The sequence below is a fragment of the Silurus aristotelis genome, assembly GCF_946808225.1.
Source record: "Silurus aristotelis genome assembly, chromosome: 20".
Lineage (NCBI taxonomy): Eukaryota > Metazoa > Chordata > Actinopteri > Siluriformes > Siluridae > Silurus > Silurus aristotelis.
The window spans coordinates 16,218,646-16,237,913 of record NC_139593.1 but is presented as its reverse complement, the minus strand read 5'-3'; the positions used below and the strand labels follow the sequence as shown (position 1 = coordinate 16,237,913).

The 19,268-nt window shown below is 37.4% G+C and overlaps 1 protein-coding gene across 2 annotated transcripts in view; it reads left to right on the top strand.

Moving 5' to 3' along the window:
• The window catches only part of adamts5 (ADAM metallopeptidase with thrombospondin type 1 motif, 5 (aggrecanase-2)), a 20,810-nt gene extending 1,925 nt beyond the window's left edge, over positions 1 to 18,885 (top strand). Inside the window, exons 2-8 of one of the 2 annotated variants that reach the window (XM_083523197.1) lie at positions 9,905 to 10,037; positions 10,553 to 10,720; positions 11,021 to 11,304; positions 12,907 to 13,090; positions 13,467 to 13,642; positions 14,027 to 14,202; positions 15,339 to 18,885. In XM_083523197.1, the coding sequence (XP_083379323.1) occupies positions 9,905 to 10,037; positions 10,553 to 10,720; positions 11,021 to 11,304; positions 12,907 to 13,090; positions 13,467 to 13,642; positions 14,027 to 14,202; positions 15,339 to 15,969 (1,752 nt within the window). In that variant the 3' untranslated portion in view covers positions 15,970 to 18,885. The remainder of the gene's footprint in view (positions 1 to 9,904; positions 10,038 to 10,552; positions 10,721 to 11,020; positions 11,305 to 12,906; positions 13,091 to 13,466; positions 13,643 to 14,026; positions 14,203 to 15,338) is intronic. The other variant, XM_083523198.1, reaches the window with a different exon arrangement.
• Positions 18,886 to 19,268: the final 383 nt, after the last annotated feature.

The window sequence follows — 19,268 nt, the reverse complement described above, 5'->3', positions numbered from 1 at the left end:
AACCAAATCCACAGCAAAGTAAAATGTTTTGTGCATCTATCACCCCGTCACATGTGGTAAGCTTTCATCCCTGCTTGCAAGTGCTATGTTCTTTGCCTAACCACACTCTCAGCATATGTGAATCATGTGAGGTCCTGTTCAGTATGGAACAGATCCCACGCTTACTTATGGCTTACTTTTGGTGCTTCTCATTTCTCAAGAATCTGCTCTGAGGTGCTTTCACTTGGCACTAGGTTGATGCTGCTTCCCCTTGGCAGAACTCCACTGACAGCCCGCTTTCCCTTGGCAGTGCCACACAGTGCTGGACTGGTGTAGAGTAAGTCAGTGCCAGTGCATTTTTCTGGCTGAGTGGTGCTTACACACCTGGTGGAGCAACATCTGTGGGTGTGGTTATCATGGTTGTCTCTGCCATGTCAACAGGGGACAGCAGGCAGAAAAGAGCATGCAAAAAACCCAGAGAAGAAGTTACCTACCCACAGTGTTGAGTCTGGGAAATGGACTTACAAAATCATCACCCTTCACTTCCTCAGGGTGCACAGTGTCCAAGTGCATGTGCAGTGACTATAATTACCAAGACAAATAAAGCCTTGCTGGTTCACTTTGTAGACTATGAGACACTTAAACTGTTAGACGTTAAAGGCTCTGGTCTACTGATCAGAAGGTTGAGAGTTCATATCCTAAGCCAATCCAACTGCTAGTGTTGGACCCTTTCTTAACTGTTTAGCTTAGTTTTAAGACATGTTAGATTAAAGCATCTGCTAAATTAATAAATGCACTGTTTACAGTGATGTCTAAAAATAAATATGTGCCAACAGCTTTTTCAGTCATGCCTCAGTCAAGTTGCATCAAGTTGAGATTAATTCATTCATTCATTCATTTTCTCCCGCTGGGAGTGGTGGCTCCAGCGGTTAAGGCGCTGGGTTGCCGATCGGAAGGTCTGGGGTTCGAGCCCCGGTATCACCAAGCTGCCGCTCTTTGGGCCCTTGAGCAAGGCCCTTAACCCTCTATGATCTGGGGGTCCCTTACGAGGGAAATATCAAGGTCCGTGACGTCGGAGTGACGTAGGGCCGCCTTCCCGTGGGCTCACCACCTGCAGAAGGGATCGTAAGGGACGGTGCTGTGAGGATTGGGCAGAAGTCGAAGGCGGGGGCCTGCTTAGACTGCTGCCCCCGCGACCCGAATTACGGATCAAGTTGAGATCTGACAGTAAAACAGTACCAACAGATACTGATTGATATTAGTCTGAAACAGTGGATGGGTATCAGCTCATGTTTCACATATTATTATGAGCTGATTCCCTGATATATAATTGGCCAACAGCTGTGATGTTAACTGACACCGCAGATCATGTATGTGAACATACGACAACCTGACAGAGAGCATGTCACAGTCACACCTCTCATACACCCTAACTAGCTAGCATACCTACTGAAAGATTTGGTATAACTCAATATTCAGAAATTGGTATTATTACAATAAAATGGGATTGGTGCTTGAATAATTTTTTATAATGTCAAATGAACTATAACAGAGAATGAGTGAAGTCAATTGACTGTATATCAATCTGTTTGGAATAATCCATTGTGGATATGAACAAATTGGCACAGACCTTACCTAGGTGAAATTTAGTAAGGAAAATAATTCAGAATGGGTTTGGCACTGGCTTTTTGAGTCATGTTTTGATCCACAAAGAGGAGGCAGAACAACAAAACAAGCAGATTCCCTACACCAACACACAGTTCTCAGAATCCCTTTCCCCCTCTTTCAGCTACAGTGTGAGTTCAAGCATGCGAGGATGACAGAGGAGACCCAAACAAGAGGCACATTGAGAGGCATTATGAGATGTTATGTCATGCAGGAGACGAATGCAAGAGTGTTCTGATACTGCAAGAGAGAGAGAGAGAGAGAGAGAGAGAGAGAGAGAGAGAGAGAGAGAGAGAGAGAGAGAGAGAGAGAGAGAGAGAGAGAGAGAGAGAAGGGGGACAAAGCTTCGACTGTCAGCCTGTGAAGGGAACTAGACAAGAATAGGATGCATAGAGCAGCTTCTGAGAGAGTGTATGCCAGAAAAGATTTGGTATTCACTTGTGTTCTCAACAAAATAATCTCTGAGTCAACTGAAATGTCATTTGATTCAGTTTCAGTTTTGAGCCTGGTGTAAAGGAGAAACTGATAATGCACTCCTAATTTTCTCCTAAATTGCTAATTCCCACCGACTGGGTGGTCATCTTCTATTACAATACATTCGGTAGAGTTGAGGTCATTCATTTGATATTTACATACACCTCAGCAAAAGATATGCAAACTCAGTGTTTCACAAATACATAAATTTGACATTACAATAGAATAAAGTAAACTGTTTCCATACTGTACACCAAGTCCCAAACAGTATGGAAGATTTAAAAAATTGAGGTAGTAAAATTTACATCTTCTGATTGGCCAATTATTATCATCAAATTAATGGATGATGGATAATAATGGATATAAAACACAACCTGTGATTGTATTTAATATTTAAGCTCTTGATATAATGGAAAACCTAAAAAAATACACAAAAAAAAAGTGGAACTCCACAAGTCCAATTCCTTCTTAAGACCAATTTCCAAACAATCTAAGATACAGCAAGCATCTATACAAACCATTATATAAATGTATTTATAGAAATAACACCTAGGAGTAAAGAATTTTGGTCTAAAAGATAAAACCGAATACCAAATCCTTAACAAATGTACTGGTAAAGTAGTTGAAGGCATCGGGATCTAAAATATGTACATTTATTACTGGTCCAAAACATTTCTGCATTAGGAGTATGCCCCTATGCCAAGGCAAGTAAATGAGATTTCTGGATAAAAAGAGTGTGTACAATACAGTAACATTCTTTCTTTACATATCTCAAGGTAAAGGATAATTTGGTATGGGAGCTCAAGTACCTACAATGGAAACTTGTTGGTGCTATAGCTGAAAGCCCGAACCTTTTGATCAGTGACCCATAGCCTTTAAACCCAGAGCCATTACTGCACTGGGATGACATACTGTCCCCAAGTGGTTGATCAAAGTTCAGCAATTAAAAGGCAATACCTCTGAATACGTATGAAGGCTGTATAAACGTTTGATGCACTAAAATCCGATTAAATAAAAGCTGATATATATCTGTCCATTACCTATTATTTTTAAATGCCTATTTAAATTAAATACCCTCACAGGAAATTAAAACTCATAGTAAGCAAAACTCAATGAGTCTCAAATATCTCTAATGGTCCGAATTATATCCAAATCATCTACCTGCACTGTATTCTGTACTATGAAGGAATTTCTGGACACTGGCCACAAGTCAAGTCAAGTCAAGTCAAGTTTATTTCTAGAGCGCTTTTCACAACAGACATTGTCTCAAAGCAGCTTTACAGAATTTAAGAGTTAAGGTGAATGGTGTGTATTTATCCCTGATGAGCAGCCTGTGGCAGACTGTGGCAAGGAAAAACTCCTTTAGATGTTATTAGGAAGAAACCTTGAGAGGAACTAGACTGGGAGAGTAAGAACTAACATGAGCACTGGAGTGTAAGATTTTAAATAATGTTTTTTCTACAGTCTTTTACAGTCATTTGTGGTTATAAAACTAGGAGCTACTGAGCAACTCATAAAATAGCTTAACATTTGTGATCATCACAGATCCAACACCAGCTTCTCCATGCCGGAGCCTTTAAACACTCAAGAAGGTCCAGTGTCCGAACTCCACTTAAAGTGGGATCCAATTGGCATTGGTACGTCTCTAGATAGTTCGGGATGTTTGCGGGGTGGCATCTAGTTCTTTAAAGGATCACAATATTCATGAGGTGGGACGTGACTGGAGCTGGCGCAACCTCAGGATGCCTCGGCATGGGTAGTGAAAGAGAAGCAGTGGAGAGGAATTAGCGTAGCTGCTGTTTATGATATTAACAAGCATAATTTGATAATGTGCATTTGATCAGATGTAATGGAGCACAAGGTTATGATATGTGATGTTTGTTATGTGTAGGCTTTGCTAAAAAGATAAGTTTTTAATCTACACTTAAACTGGGAGAGTGTGTTTGAGCCACAAACACTGTCAGGAAGACTATTCCAAAGTTTGGGAGCTAAATGTGAGAATGCTCTACCACCTTTAGTGGACTTAGCTATTCTAGAAACTATTAGAAGTCCCGAGTTTTGAGATCTCAGGGAGTGTGACGGATTGTACAGATTGAAGTGTTAGAAGACTGGAAAGATATATGGGAGCCAAACCATTTAGTGTTTTGTAAGTAAGTAGCAGTAGTTTGTAGTCGATTCGAAACTTAACAGGTAGCCAGTGTAAGGATGATAAGATTGGGTTTATATGGTCATATTTTCTCAACCTTGTCAGAACTCTGGCTGCTGCATTCTGGACTAACTGTAGCTTGTTTATTAATGATCCAAAACAACCACTTAGTAACGCATGCGTGGAAAAGCTTCTCTAATATAGATATAGATAACATGTTTCTTATCTTAGCAATATTTCTAAGGTGGAAGAAGGCTGTTTTTGTAACTTGGTTGATATGATTTTTGAAAGACAATTTGCTGTCTAAAATAACTCCCAGGTCTTTTACTGTTGAACTAGTAGTTACAGTACATCCTTCTAAATGCAGGTTGAAATGCTGGAGCTTCTGTGTACTAGTTTTTGGGCCGATGAATCTTTGTCTTATCAGCATTTTTATAATAGAAAGTCATGAGTCATCCAATCTTTTAATTCTTTGACACACTCAGTTATCCGAGCCAATTGAGTTGTATCGTCTGGTTTCGATAAGATATATAGCTGGGTATCATCAGCATAACAGTGGAAGCTAATCCCATGCCTTCTAATAATTTTTCCTAAGGGAAGCATTTATATTGTGAAAAGCAGGGGTCCTAGAACTGAACCTTGTGGCACCCCATAATTTACTTGCATTAGTATGAATAGCTCTCTATTTAAGTCTACAAAATGGTAATGATCAGACAGGTAGGATTTAAACCAGCTAAATGCCTGTCCCTTAATGCCGATGTAATTTTGTAATCAATCTAGGAGAAGATCATGATCTATAGTGTCAAATGCAGCACTAAGATCTAGTTAAACTAACAGAGAGATGTAGCCTTGGTCTGAAGCTAAAAACAGGTCATTGGTGATTTTAACTAGAGCAGTTTCTGTGTTATGATGGTGCCACCCAGATGAGGATGGGTTCCCTTTTGACTCTGGTTCCTCTCAAGCTTTCTTCCTCATACTATCTCAAGGAGTCTTTTCCTTGTCAAAGTGGATACTAGCTCACTAATGTACAATTATAAGGAACGTACTTATAGGCAATAAACTTATACATTTGTTTATACATATGTTTAACCTTTTAATCTCTCTAAAGCTGCTTTGTGAGAGTGTCCATTGTTAAAAGCACTATGCAAATAAATATGAATTGAATTTAATTGAACATATTGCCTCGGTTATTACTTTAAATACATTAGACAAGCATATACAGTACTTAAAATCAGTTTACTATACGGTATAGTAGTAGGGATGCAACAAACCATATTTGACACCAATTCTTACATTTTTTGTCCAAAATGAATTAAAGATGACATTTTAAAAAAAATACATAGGCCAGCATGGTGTATAAAGTGTTTGCAAGTTATGATAATGTTGAAGATTATCCAAAAATTTTTAAATACACTATTTTCAGACACTTTAAACGGCAGCATAAAACAGTGAAAAATATCAGTCTAATTAAGGTTTGACAACCAATTGGAAAATGTACTGAATATTGTAGATTTCTTTGTCTGAAATACACAATTCACCAGTTTATGTAATTGCCACTGCTGGTAAGCATTTTCTGAGTGTAAAATGTATATTATTCTTCCCTCCCACACCCTTTCTAATCCTAAAATGGTGCAAATGCTCATTTAGGCTCTTCGTTCTGGAAGATCAAGCAGGTTATTGCAAGATAAATTATGAACAGGGGGAAAAAATCAATATCTAAAAAGTCTTTTGTGTAGTGTGGACCCTGTTGTAATTTGCTGTGTGTAACAGAAGCCGACTGAGAACCATTAGTTACGTTTATGCTATCATTAACATTGTGTGGTTGCGAGTGTTTATATCCCAAAAAAAATCTAGTATTTAGAAAGGAAGAAGTAAAAAAAAAAAAAAAAGAAAAAGAAAAAATAAAAACCCAGCTAGTACAATCAGCAGTAATTGAAAAGTGACAATGGCGCCATCTGTGTTTGCCTACTTCTGACCCTTTTTTTACTTTTTCATTTTGAGAACAACTGTGCAAACTCAGCACTGCCTCAAAACTGAGATAAATAGGATATCATTGTACAGTATCATAGAGTGCACACAGTGTTGTAAAGTGTCACTAAGTGAGCACCTTTTTGATAGAACTTTGGCAACAAGAGTCATAGTGTGTGACCAACAGTCAGAAGACAAGATTCTTCACATCGCACAGCACAAGCATTGTTTGATTTTGCTGTTTAACACATATCCATATTTACTATTTTACAAGTTACTTTACTAATGTTTGTATCAGGGTCTGGTATTTCACACATCCGTATTTCTCTGCCTGTACTGGAAGTTGACAGCATGCTGAAAACCTCACACAAATTTGGGATGGACAATGTTCAACCATAATGCCAGCAGCCTGGCAAAAAGCTGTGGGATGTGTGCCAGTGTAACAGAGGAAGCAACACTGCTGGATTTTGTTCCGGGAACTTTTGAGAAACTCAATATGGCAAGAAGTTTGTCTTTGACCACCGTGGGTCTGCTCATAAATTTTTGCTGACATTATGGGAGTGGGCCTTTTTGTTTATTCATTTGAAGATAACTTTATTCATTGCATAATAGACTATGGGACACACAGCAATCATGTTAAAAAAAAAAAAAAACATAAAATATTTATGTATATATACAGTATATATATATATATATATATATATATATATATATATATATATATATATATATATATATATATATATATATATATATATATATATATATATATAGTACACAGATCCTTGTTACTATAGTTTTTAATGATGATAATGAAGAAATCCTCTACTTATCGCATGCATTAAATAGATGCCCATAAGAGGAAATACAGCCAAAAGTGAAACCGAGCATGGAGGAAGCAGAGCTGTTTTCACCCATCCTTCAGAAGAACAACAAATCAGAAACAGCTGACAGAATCTTGTGGTGTGGTCACACCTAGCATCAAATATCCAAAGTTTTCTCCACCTAAATACCACTCTTTTTGTCTCTTCTCAGCATGTTTGCTTTGAATGAATGCCAGATTTGAGGGTTGACCAAGCTTGCAGTGGTGCTGCAAGTTGTAGGAGTGAAGTTGTGGTAAATAGATAGAGAGAGACTCTTTCTCTCTGTCTCACCAAATTTTCCAAACCTAACTATAAACTGTTCTTGTCATTATAATTCCTACTCATCATCATTTTGTCTTGATTCTTACTTTTATTGTCATTTCTGTTATGTTCCACTATGCAGCTTCTGAAAGTGACAGGCCATCACTATCACGGATTAATCTTTGAATGACCACACAGCCATGACTACTTACGCTACCTTTGAAATGGCCCTGGATCACAATCCCCAGCTTCTGTTTTGACTGGTGTCTCACATACTGTATGTTCCTTTCAGTTCTCGCTGCCAAAACTGTTTGCCCTGAATATTTCAAAAACTTTCATTTCCTTTTGGGCCCCTTTTTTGCTTTGGTGTACAGCCAAGGGAATTCCTCAAATCAGTGTCTGTGTATTTGCCTCTTTATGCCCATATTTTTTCATCTCTATCTTGTGCCATGTCTCTCTCTGTCTCCATCTCTGTTTATGTCTGTCTGTGCCCTTTTCTCATGGGTCTGTGAAAGATCTACGTTCAAAATCAACAAAACGCCAGTGAAGAGGTCAGATGCAATGGATAGGGGGAAAAGCGAGGTGAAAAAGAGAAAGAAAATAAAAGGGATATGTGGAAGAGGGTGTGTCAAGAAAAGGGTAAAAGAACAAAACAAAAAGGGTTAGATAGATACTGGATGAGGGAACCCATGAGAAGGGAGAGAATGTTGTGGAATAGCATAAATATTAGTCCTTTCAACCACAAATGTCAGGAATAACAACATCAAGATCAAATAATTTGACACTGTTGACCATGTGAAACTTTTTCATTATAACTGTACTAGTATATTATATTGTAGATATACATTTTCCAGCATATAGAGTATGTATACATTATAGTTCATAATTATACATGTTTAATTATGGTAGTTTAGGGACATGGCATCTCAGAGACCATACACAACCACACAGTGCAATGCAACACCCAGACCAAGCCTTTAGGGCATTCAGCACTGTCCTCACTCTGGCCTCACACACTCTGATGATGTAATCACTGAAACCTTGTCCATCAGGATTTTCAAACTCAGATGTTCTCATAAAACGTATTTGGTTTTTAGAGAACTTGGCATTTTTAAGCCCCTTTCTTTAATGTGGTTTGGGTGTGGGAGGAAGTGACTTGTTTGTGTGTGTATGTGTTGACATAAACTTGTGTGAAAAGCTGAAACAGAGTGTGGTTTGTCTCCTTTCAGCATGAGTAAATGGGTAAATATGCACGCAGAAAAACTCCGCAAGATTCTGGAGCATAATTATTCTGTTATAAGAGAGCTGGGAATATGTGGTATTTTATGCCAATAATAGATTTCCATCGTCTTATGTTAAGAAAACATAGGGGTGGGTGAGGTTTTTATTGGATGTGTTATCTTCCAAGGGACCCATGAAGCAGTGGGCCAGATCACCTAAAGTAAATTTAATTGTAGGGAGTAACAACAGTGTAGTTATGCAATAAATGATCTCAATATTGAGAAAAATTAAATTTGCTTTATACCTTTGGCGTTCCATAGAAAGTCATCGATGTTTGTTTATTTTTCACTATTAATAGAAAGAAACCACTGAACACTCTTGCGAGTTTACTATCTACTGCTATAAGCTTACTTATCATCTTATTAATAAAACAATGGTTGACATTAGAGTTTAAAACAATACTCTTGGGCAATCCAATGACTGCAATTCAAGGGACATTTGCTTATATATAATTATAAAAAAAACCCTGAGCAGTGATCACATCATCACAACAGCAGTTTCAACTGTACACCAGGCAAAACAAAACAGATTTTTACCATAAGAAAGATTCTACTTTCATCTGGCAAGACATGTCTTTAGTTGTTGCTACGATAATACAGTACAGTAAAACTTTCTTTCGGCTTCTCCCATTAGGGGTCGCCACAGCGGATCATCCGCATGTTTGATTTGGCACATGTTTTTACGCTGTATGCCCTTCCTAATGCAACCCTCCTCATTTATCCGGGCTTGGGACCGGCACTAAGAGTGGCTACAGTACAGTAATACATGAAAAAAAAAACTCTGCACTGATTATGGAATCATGTTTTGTAAAATTTTATTTTTAAACTATATTGAATTTTCCACAATTTTAATATTATAAATTATTTTGTCTCTCTAAAGTCCACATGCGTTTATATGTGTGTATACTTACTAAGATGTAAATCAGAGAGCATGGTTTGTTGACCATCTAATTGATTCCTCCCTTGCTGAGCATTAATCAGCCCTAAAGCTGTAGTTGTTTTTGAGAAATAGATCAATGCCTTAATCAGCTGCCAGAACATTAAAAACAGAATAACAAGCAAGACACAAAATGATCATTGGGAGTTGTAGCAATTGACAGTAATGTCCTTTTGCAATTATTTCAACCCAGAGCTCTTTCATTAAAAGAGTTAGCAGTGTGTATAATTGCAATACCGTGTGCGTGTGTTTATTACAATGTGTTTGACAGAAAATTGCGCTGTACAGTTCTCAGCTGAACTTGAGTCATGCACGTGTATGCTCTTTTTAGGACCTGTGCGGACATCACTCGTGTGATACTCTGGGCATGGCTGATGTGGGCACGGTTTGCTCTCCAGAGAGGAGCTGTGCTGTGATAGAAGATGATGGCCTGCATGCTGCTTTCACTGTTGCACATGAAATTGGTATGAACCAAGCACTTATTCAAGAACAATGCACATGTTTATTAACCGATCTGCACACTCTAAAGTCAAGATTCAACCAACACTGGCATTGGCGGAAAGATAATAATTGGATTTAATTGGGATAAAGTAGAAGCAACAGTAAATGGATTAGTTGCACTACAGAACCTTGTAGTAGATGTGATTGGAAATAGAAAACAGAATGAACACATAGCAGTTTAAATCTGTTTTTTTACTTGATTAATTTTTATATAAAATGTATGGAAAGATAATGATTTATCCAAATCCAAATGACTTTGCATGATGACGCTTTAAAATTCTGATCTCTAGACCACAAAAAAAGACCTCAAACACCAAAGATTCAACCGTGATGACTCTGAGAAATGATTTAAGTGTTTATAATATTTAACTTTATATCATTAACATAAAACTATCTGTATGTTCCTTGATTTTAATCAGTTTTGAAATTACCACAAATTACTCATAAGTCACTTACAATTGCATATTCCACTTTCCAGGGCATCTTTTAGGGTTGTCACATGATGACTCAAAGTTCTGTGAGGAGAAATTTGGCTCCACGGAGGACAAGAGACTCATGTCTTCTATCCTGACCTCCATTGACGCCTCCAAACCCTGGAGCCGCTGCACCTCAGCCACCATCACTGACTTCTTTGATGATGGAAATGGTGTGACTCTTCATCACAGTTATAATAGGCTTTGCAAGCAAAAAAAAAAAAGGATATTGTTCCAAAGCCATGTTCTTTTCATTTAAATGTTGATTTTAAAAAAACATTGTCTTGTTTAAATTAAAGTTTTGTTAATTTGGTATCCTAAATACATCTCAAATATTACTCATTTAAGGGGCTTAACATTTCATGTTAACACATAATCATATCAAAGAAATAGATCGATGAATGAAAACAAAGATAACTTTAAATTAGTGCATCAGTATGCTGACTTCCCAATCCTTTTATCTTTTCCTGTAGCAGAGTGTTTGCTGGACATGCCACATAATCCTTTGCTTGGTCCTGAAGAACTTCCTGGTCAGAGCTATGACGCAGAGCGCCAGTGCCAGCTAGCCTTCGGGCCTGAGTACAATGTGTGCCCAGGCATGGATGTGTGTGCTCGTCTGTGGTGTGCTGTAATCAGGAAGGGCCAGATGGTGTGTCTGACCAAGAAGCTGCCAGCGGCCGAGGGCACACAGTGCAGCAAAGGAAGGATATGCCTTCATGGGAAGTGTGTGGACAAGACCCGCAAGAGGCACTATTCGGTGGGTTTCAGGGAGAGTATGGAACAATTTGGTAGACAGCTTTTAATCATCTATTGCAATTAAACCAGTGTTTCAAATCACATAGTTAATCAAAGCATAACGGTGTTTTAGGAATCCTGCTTTGAGAAGCTAAGCATGATATACGGCAATCACTCTGTGGAAGAGTACTGAAGAGAAATATATGGTTAAATGTGTTAAAAGAATGTTCAGCAGCTCTCCAGGAGGCATTGTGTGGATAAAAAGGCTTCCCCAGCATGAACTTGGGCTGGAATGTGAGAAAGAGACAGGCAGAGTGTCAGCGGGAAAGTGAAGCAGGCTTACTGAAAATAAAGTACACCCTAAGTGAGATATTGCACGGCCAGAGGCAGAGAGGAATTTGAAGTGAGGAAAGATGGGGTGGAACTAGTGACTGGAAGCTGAAGACAGATGAAGTAGAAATGTCATTAAGTAAAGTATAAGCAGGAAAGCAGGTCAAATGAGCCATGAAGGTGTGTGGGCCTTCTTACTGTAAATATATAAGAAGTAGGGAACGGGAACAAATATATGAGCTACAGAAACGTGAGACGGACGCTGATGCTGGATTTGCCAAATGTTTTTGACTTGACAAAAGAGGGTATTCTCAGTAATTTGTTGCAGTGATGGCTGACAAGAGATAAGAGAAGAATATTTCAATGACATAAAATACAAGAAACCAATTGGGGTCATAAAATATTACCAAATGACAAGCTGTACTTTGTGTACCTCAGTTATTGTGCATAACTCTGCAGTGATGTAGTCATAAAACATTTTTCTTTCTAGCCTAAAGTAGTCAGGATAATATCAAGCAGATTAATCCTGCAGGACTTAATAAATTGTATGTACTGACTGCCCTTCTCCAGGCTGCTTGGGTATTTTTGTCTGGTAGGTTATTAAGTGTCACAGAAACTAATTTTCTTTGAAAGAAGAATGTCCCTTTTGAGAGTGTTTACTCGTGTCTGTTTGTTTGTACTAAGGAATGGGGAAAATGTGGCTCTGGTGTGTTCCATTAAGACTTACACATGCATAATTCCCCAATTCCCCTCTGGTAAAGTTGCCTCAATGTGCATTGTATCTTTACAATGTCTAGTGTTTGTAGTGTGCCATTGCTCAATTAAGACAGTTTTTAAACTGTTGTTGGCTTCATGCTTGTTTATTAGTAATGGAAATGGGTGTGTACACATTCTTACATAAAACATCTCTGTGAGAAACTTAACTCACTTACTGCTATGGCTGAATTCTTTTGACATTAAGCAATTCAAGAAAAAATGACCTTATTTGTCTCTTAAATGCTACAGATCCAGATGCAGATTCCGTAACGCATTTGTCATTTGTTGTATATATGTATTTATAAATGGTCAGATGACTTTCAATGAATTAATAAATTCATGTTACACTAAAAAAAACATGAAATAAATTACATTTACAGTCGATTTTATTGGTGGTTTATGCTGTTCTCATGAAGAGACCTATTTGTGCTGTCCACATTTGCATTTTACAATTTCATGCTGGGATTTTAAGGGGCTTCCATATGGTCACTAACAAAACCTCTTAAGTCACTTTCCTTCTGTTTTCATCTTCTCTTAGGTCTCTAACCATGGTAGCTGGAGCTCCTGGGGGCAATGGGGTTCATGCTCTCGGACATGTGGAGGTGGAGTGCAGTTCACACAGCGTCTGTGCAACAACCCCCCTCCTCGCAACAGTGGACGATACTGCACAGGAAAGAGAGCCATCTACAGGTCCTGTAACGTTACTCCATGCCCTGCGCAACGTGAGAGCCAACCCCTACACACACACACACACACATACACACACACACACACACACACACACACACACACACACACACACACATATTTACAATACACACATACCCTGACGCATATTAAACACATCATCTAAATGTGTTGCCATGCGCAGCACACTTAAATTTACATAAATTGCTCTACAACACGTTTAAAACATTTTGTTTTATTAATCTTGTGGAAAAGTTCCATTGTGTTAATAGATGCCACTAATTACTCCTAAATTAGTACAAAACCTTGGTACAAGAACAAACATTTTGGTTCTTTAGATGAAGTTTTTAGATATTTATATTCTTGAGAACACACTCTCACTCTTAAATGTGACTTTTTGCTTTGAATTAGATAAGAAATTTAGGCAGGAACAGTGTGCTGCGAGGAATGGGCCTCAGACAGACCCTAAAGGTGTGAAGACCTTTGTCGAGTGGGTGCCCAAGTATGCTGGTGTGCTGCCAAAGGATGTGTGCAAGTTAACCTGTAGGGCCAAAGGCACAGGGTACTACGTAGTGTTCTCACAGAGGGTAAGTTCAGCCTAGTTTAATATGAAATATAGTGTGTATAATAATAATTATACTGATATTAATCAAAACCTGATCATTGATCACAATCCTAAAAGGCCTTCGACTTTTCAGGTTTCAGTGAAATAGTTGAACCAATTGTAGCCTCAGATTCCTATACTGGACTGACAGAAGTTGAACCCGGCATAGTTTTCTATCATTGTAGCTAATCTGCCTCAACCCTAGATGTTTTTTTGGTCACAATAGATGTAAAGAATCTGTCTGGTCATTTGGCACAAGAACCTACGTTCCTTAAATGTATTATTTTCACACTATGCTGTGTCTTTAATGAAGTGAATCATTTCAGAGATCATTGAATGATTAAAACTGATTAAAACTTGTCTTTAGGTGATAGACGGGACGGAGTGTAGGCCCTACAGTAGCTCAGTGTGTGTGAAAGGGAAGTGTGTGCGCACTGGCTGTGACGGAATAATAGGCTCCAAGCTGCATTATGACAAATGTGGCATCTGTGGTGGTGATGGCACAGGCTGCGTAAGAGTCGCTGGCAACTTCACCAAGAAGAGGTAGGAAAACACTACATGTTCTTTGTGGTCAAATCATTTTACCACGAGGGTTAGTTTAAAGGGGTTAGAAATTAGATTTTATTAAGTTTTTGTGCCGAATTTCTAAACCCATAAATTCTCTTTCTCACTTGTGTAACTACATAAACTATTCTATTACTTTAACTGGATAGAATGAATAATTCTTAGTAGTTACTAAAGAATATGCTAAGATAAATAATTGAATAATATCAGGACAGATAAAATCAGATAAACATGGAAGTGCAACAGACAGAAGCACATCATTAACGATCAACTATTTTATTGCAGTTCAGTTCAGCCATTTTTTAATTTTATATTTTGCAATACTTTTTTAAAACCAGACAAATAAACAATCTCTGGTCAAATATAAGAAATATTAAATGGAAACTTGCAACATCTGATTTTGTTAAAAGCACATTGTTACATGCCCTATGCAGATGCTTGAAATCATCCAATAAAAAATTCATGATGTTTTCAAGATTTGAAATGTGTTTCACTTTGAATAAACAACTAAAGAATGTTTGATGTTTCTGTTTTAAGTTGTCTAAAAACATGATAGAAGAAGATTCATTCACTGGTGCTGCATTGCTGAAAGACCTCTCGACAGAACTGGCAGTTATCAGTTAGATCTGAATTTTAGGATAATATTAGCCCAAATCTAAAAGAGGTTCATTCTTTTATGCAAGTGGGAGCTGACAATCACAAATGAAGGCTGCAGGACAATTACAGAGATATACAGTTCATAACATAATGTAACATAACCCTGGTGATTAGCAGTTTTTGTGTTCATCCAGAAAGACAAGAACCCAAATGAGCCTACTTTCAGCTACCTTGTACACAATTACAATTTTATGCTTTTTCCCAATTTTCCTAAATATCTATAAGACATGGGTCAGTTCCTTGTGTGTTAATTACTTGCAGTAGCAGATTATATCTGGAATAAACCACCTGAGTTAAATAAGAGAGAGCAAAAGTGGCAAAAAGTGTGCGTGTATGGAACTTTAATATCATTTATAACCATATTTTGTATGTCTCCATTAAGTGTTTCTATTTTCTATTAAAATTTTCTGAAAATTTATTACTTTCCATTTTTTCTCTTTCTCTCCTCCTACATACAGTAAAGGATATACAGATGTTGTAAAGATACCAGAGGGTTCGACTCACGTTAAAGTCCGTCAGTACAAGCCAAAAGGTCAGACTCACTTTACCGCCTACCTAGCCCTACGTCGGCCAAGTGGAGAGTACCTTCTTAATGGCAAGTTCATGATCTCAACTTCAGAGACAATAATCCCTTTGAATGGCACCATGCTCAACTACAGCGGCTGGAGCCAACACGATGAGGGTCTTCACACCACAGGACCTGGGGCTCTCCAAGAGAGCCTTGTAGTGCAAGTACTAGCAACTGACCCAAAGAAGCCTCTAGACATACGTTACAGCTTCTTTCTGCCTCGCAAAATGCCTCTTCCACCTCGGACGGCCTTGGTGTTTTCTGCAACACCTGCAGCATTGTCCTCTGACGAGGTCTTAACCATGACCACAAAGGTTATTCCCACAACAGAACCTTCATCAACGACCCCACCTGGGCCACGGTGGGTGACAGGCCCATGGATGTCCTGTTCGAGAACTTGTCACACAGGCTGGCAAAGTCGTACAGTCCAGTGCAAGGACCCATACGGAAAGCTAGCTAAGGGATGTCCTCTAGTGGACAGACCTTCAGCATTTAAACACTGTCTGGTTAAAAAGTGCTGAGAATTCCTAATGGAAATCTAATTGGAAAAACTTGTGCACATGGATTGCGTGCTTCTCCTTTCTGGTCTGCGGTAAAAGGTCTCAAGAGGAGACAGACAGTCAAACTGGAGCACACAGTGTCTTATAGAGCAGAACAGTTTGAAGTTCTAATGCTCTTTTAAGCGCCTGAACGTTATCACTGTGGAACTGAATTTTTCTAACAATATGACCATGGACAAAGTAGTGCCTGTCCTGGCCTCTCATGCAGTCACATCATTTGCTGTCTGGACTCACTAAAGATTCAACAGTATGTAGCCACTCTTCTAATGTAAATCACAATCTTTTTGTCCAGTCATCCTTCTATGTGGCTTAGTGCATTTCATCTCATTAACCTCAAGTTTAAACTGTAAACCAGAGAAGTCAGTAAAAAATTAATTTCGAGTTCATCAAAAGAACTGCAAGTGAATGGAGGTTTTTTTTTTTTGTTGCATGATTGGACTATACTAAAGACTTCTCTGGCTTTGGACTGACTTTTGGAACTTTTGGAAACATGCCCAATGGTTTCTGGGTGTACACCATGTTCCAGTACATTTTTACTTACCTAATGCACGTACCACCAAAATTGAACTATAGTTCAAAAACAGTACAGTGTGAGCTCAGCTATGTCTCTGTTGCTAATTCTCTGGTTAACAGTTGTCAGTGTTTTTTTTTTTTATGTTTGCTGGATTACTGCTGAAAAAGGAATGGACTGAAAAAAAAGAATATACTTTTCTTGAACGTGTTAATTTAACACATTTTCCTTTAGAACATGCGTAAACATTTACAGCAATAATGGTGGACGTGTATGATGATGTGAAAAAGCAAGCATTCATACTAAACAGGCAAAAACATTTCTTACATCATTTCTTAGACATGTGATCTGTTGTAATACAGTCATCACGTAGAAATACACTCAAAAATTTTATCCTGACCAATATTAAATAAAACTTAATATAAACATGTCAATTCAGCATAATAAAGTTTTGTGAAATTTTTTTAATAGTCAGTTCAACCAATTCGAAAATACTTACGCATTGTCAAATTAAGCAAAATTAATGATAACTCAAGTTGTTAAGTTAACAAACCACCTAAAACTTAAATGCACCATGGTATTGATTCTACAAATGAACACATTTAAAATGTTCTTGTTTAAATGATATGGTGGAGAGCGCTATCTAACACATAGGTCCATATCTCCTACGGTTGTGTATTTGGGTTAAGTTGTGGTGTCTGTTAAGGCCATAGCAAATGATTTTAGCTATATAATAAAACATTCAGTGAGCCCTCATGCCCAGTGGATTAGGGGAACATGCCCTGGGAAGAGATCATTTTTAATGGGATGGAAATGTTTCTACGTAGGATTAAGTAGGTCAATCAGAAGAACTTTGTATGAATTTGCAACCGATAAAACCCATGCCACAAATGTAGCTGCATAACAGTACCACCATTCATTTTTCCTTTCTTTCCATTGTCATCTGTTTGTATTTAGGCAACCCAGTGCAAAAACATAAGAGAGAACATACTAATTTGTACTATAATATCTGTTTGATAAAACCAATCATGGATACCACTGATTAATATTAACATTAGCATTCTGTTCTCTGTTCTCTGTTCAATTTCTATTGGCTGATACAAATGCACACCGTTTTATATTGAATATAAGGCAATTATCTTGAAAGTATACTAGACTAACACTAACTCGTAGTCTTACTTGGTGCAACTAGATAACCAATACACACAATTTTGAACTTACAAAGTTTAAATATTACTACTAATAAAAGAGTAGACAATACTTTAACCTCAGCTAACAATTTGCTTGGTCATTTTTAAGTGAAACCGAAGTGTTAGCAACCGCTTTTACAGTGATAACATGCTTGCCTTCAAATTGAAAGCTAAGGATTTAAAAGTGACATTGCCCTTGTATTTCTTTTAGCCTTAATTATTATGTTTATTCAAATGAATTGACAGGAGATCATGTTGTTAATGTATAATCTAGTAAATTCCGACAATAGCACAGTTACGTTGGGACTGCTTAAAAAAAAACATGCAAATTGTTAGTGTGTAACATCTACTTCACATTATTGTTTGTTGTATGCTTTCGAATGCATTCGTATTTACTGTAGGACAAAAGAGGAATTGTTTCAAAATTGTTTAAAATTCATGTCATGCCAGACACTTGTCCACTCAAGCTGAAATTTCAGTTGGCTCCAAACTCTGGGGCCCTGAGATTTAAGCTCTGTTTTTTATATACATGCAGTACTGTCTGATTATCGCCATGGGAAAATGCCTTTCCTGAATGACAAAAACACAGCACTGAAATCATAATTTATTGTGTGTTTAACTGGTATGTAAAAAAAAAAATTGATGAATTTATTTATTTGTTATTATGTTGTATTTGACAAGGAATATGAATATTATATGACTTATATTATTATATAAGCAGAGTATTTCCTTTTTTACATGTTTTTGTTTGTCATCTCTAGAATATGTATATAAAATCTCTATATTTAATATGTTCTTCCTTGGCTTTCTACAATTCCTTTTACCTTGCACAATCATATGATATATAGAATCACATGTATGTTGTACAACCGATGTAAGAGCGGAATAGAGAGTATATTTTTTAGAAAGATGAAACCAGTTATTTTCTTCTATCAGAGCGATGTGGTGTGACAGAGTCTCATAACTTAAGTATTTTCTTACTTTGCTGGTCAACATCAGTCATTTCATTTCATTCCATTCAACAAAAAAACACTGCGCTGGATGTAGACGCCCCTGTTGAACTCAGCCAGCTGGAATTTATAACTATTTATGTGTCTCTAATTACATCCACATTCACACAATTTAAGCCAGCTGAGACAACTGAAGTACAATAAAGTTTAAATTTATTTCTATGGTGTTTTATTCCATTGCCATTCTTTTTAGCAAAACCACCGATCATCCAAACTCCTTATGCATGAAAACTTACCTTTGATATATTACAATAATATTTTGTGATTATCCATGAAAGAATAACAGCAGCCAGTGTCTACCAAGGATGGAGACACCTGTAGAGGATCTTGGATCACTCATCCATGATGAGCATTTTAGGCTTTATTTATATTTTTTTTATACATCTTTCATGAAGAGATTCAGACACATACATGGATATTGCAAAGTTCATTTGTCTTATTGGATTATATTTTTAAATATTATCTACCTCAATATTTTATAATGGGCTAAAAAATGATCCCCTGTATGAAGTCCATTTTTGTTTCTTTTTGTTGCTGATGGTGTGCATG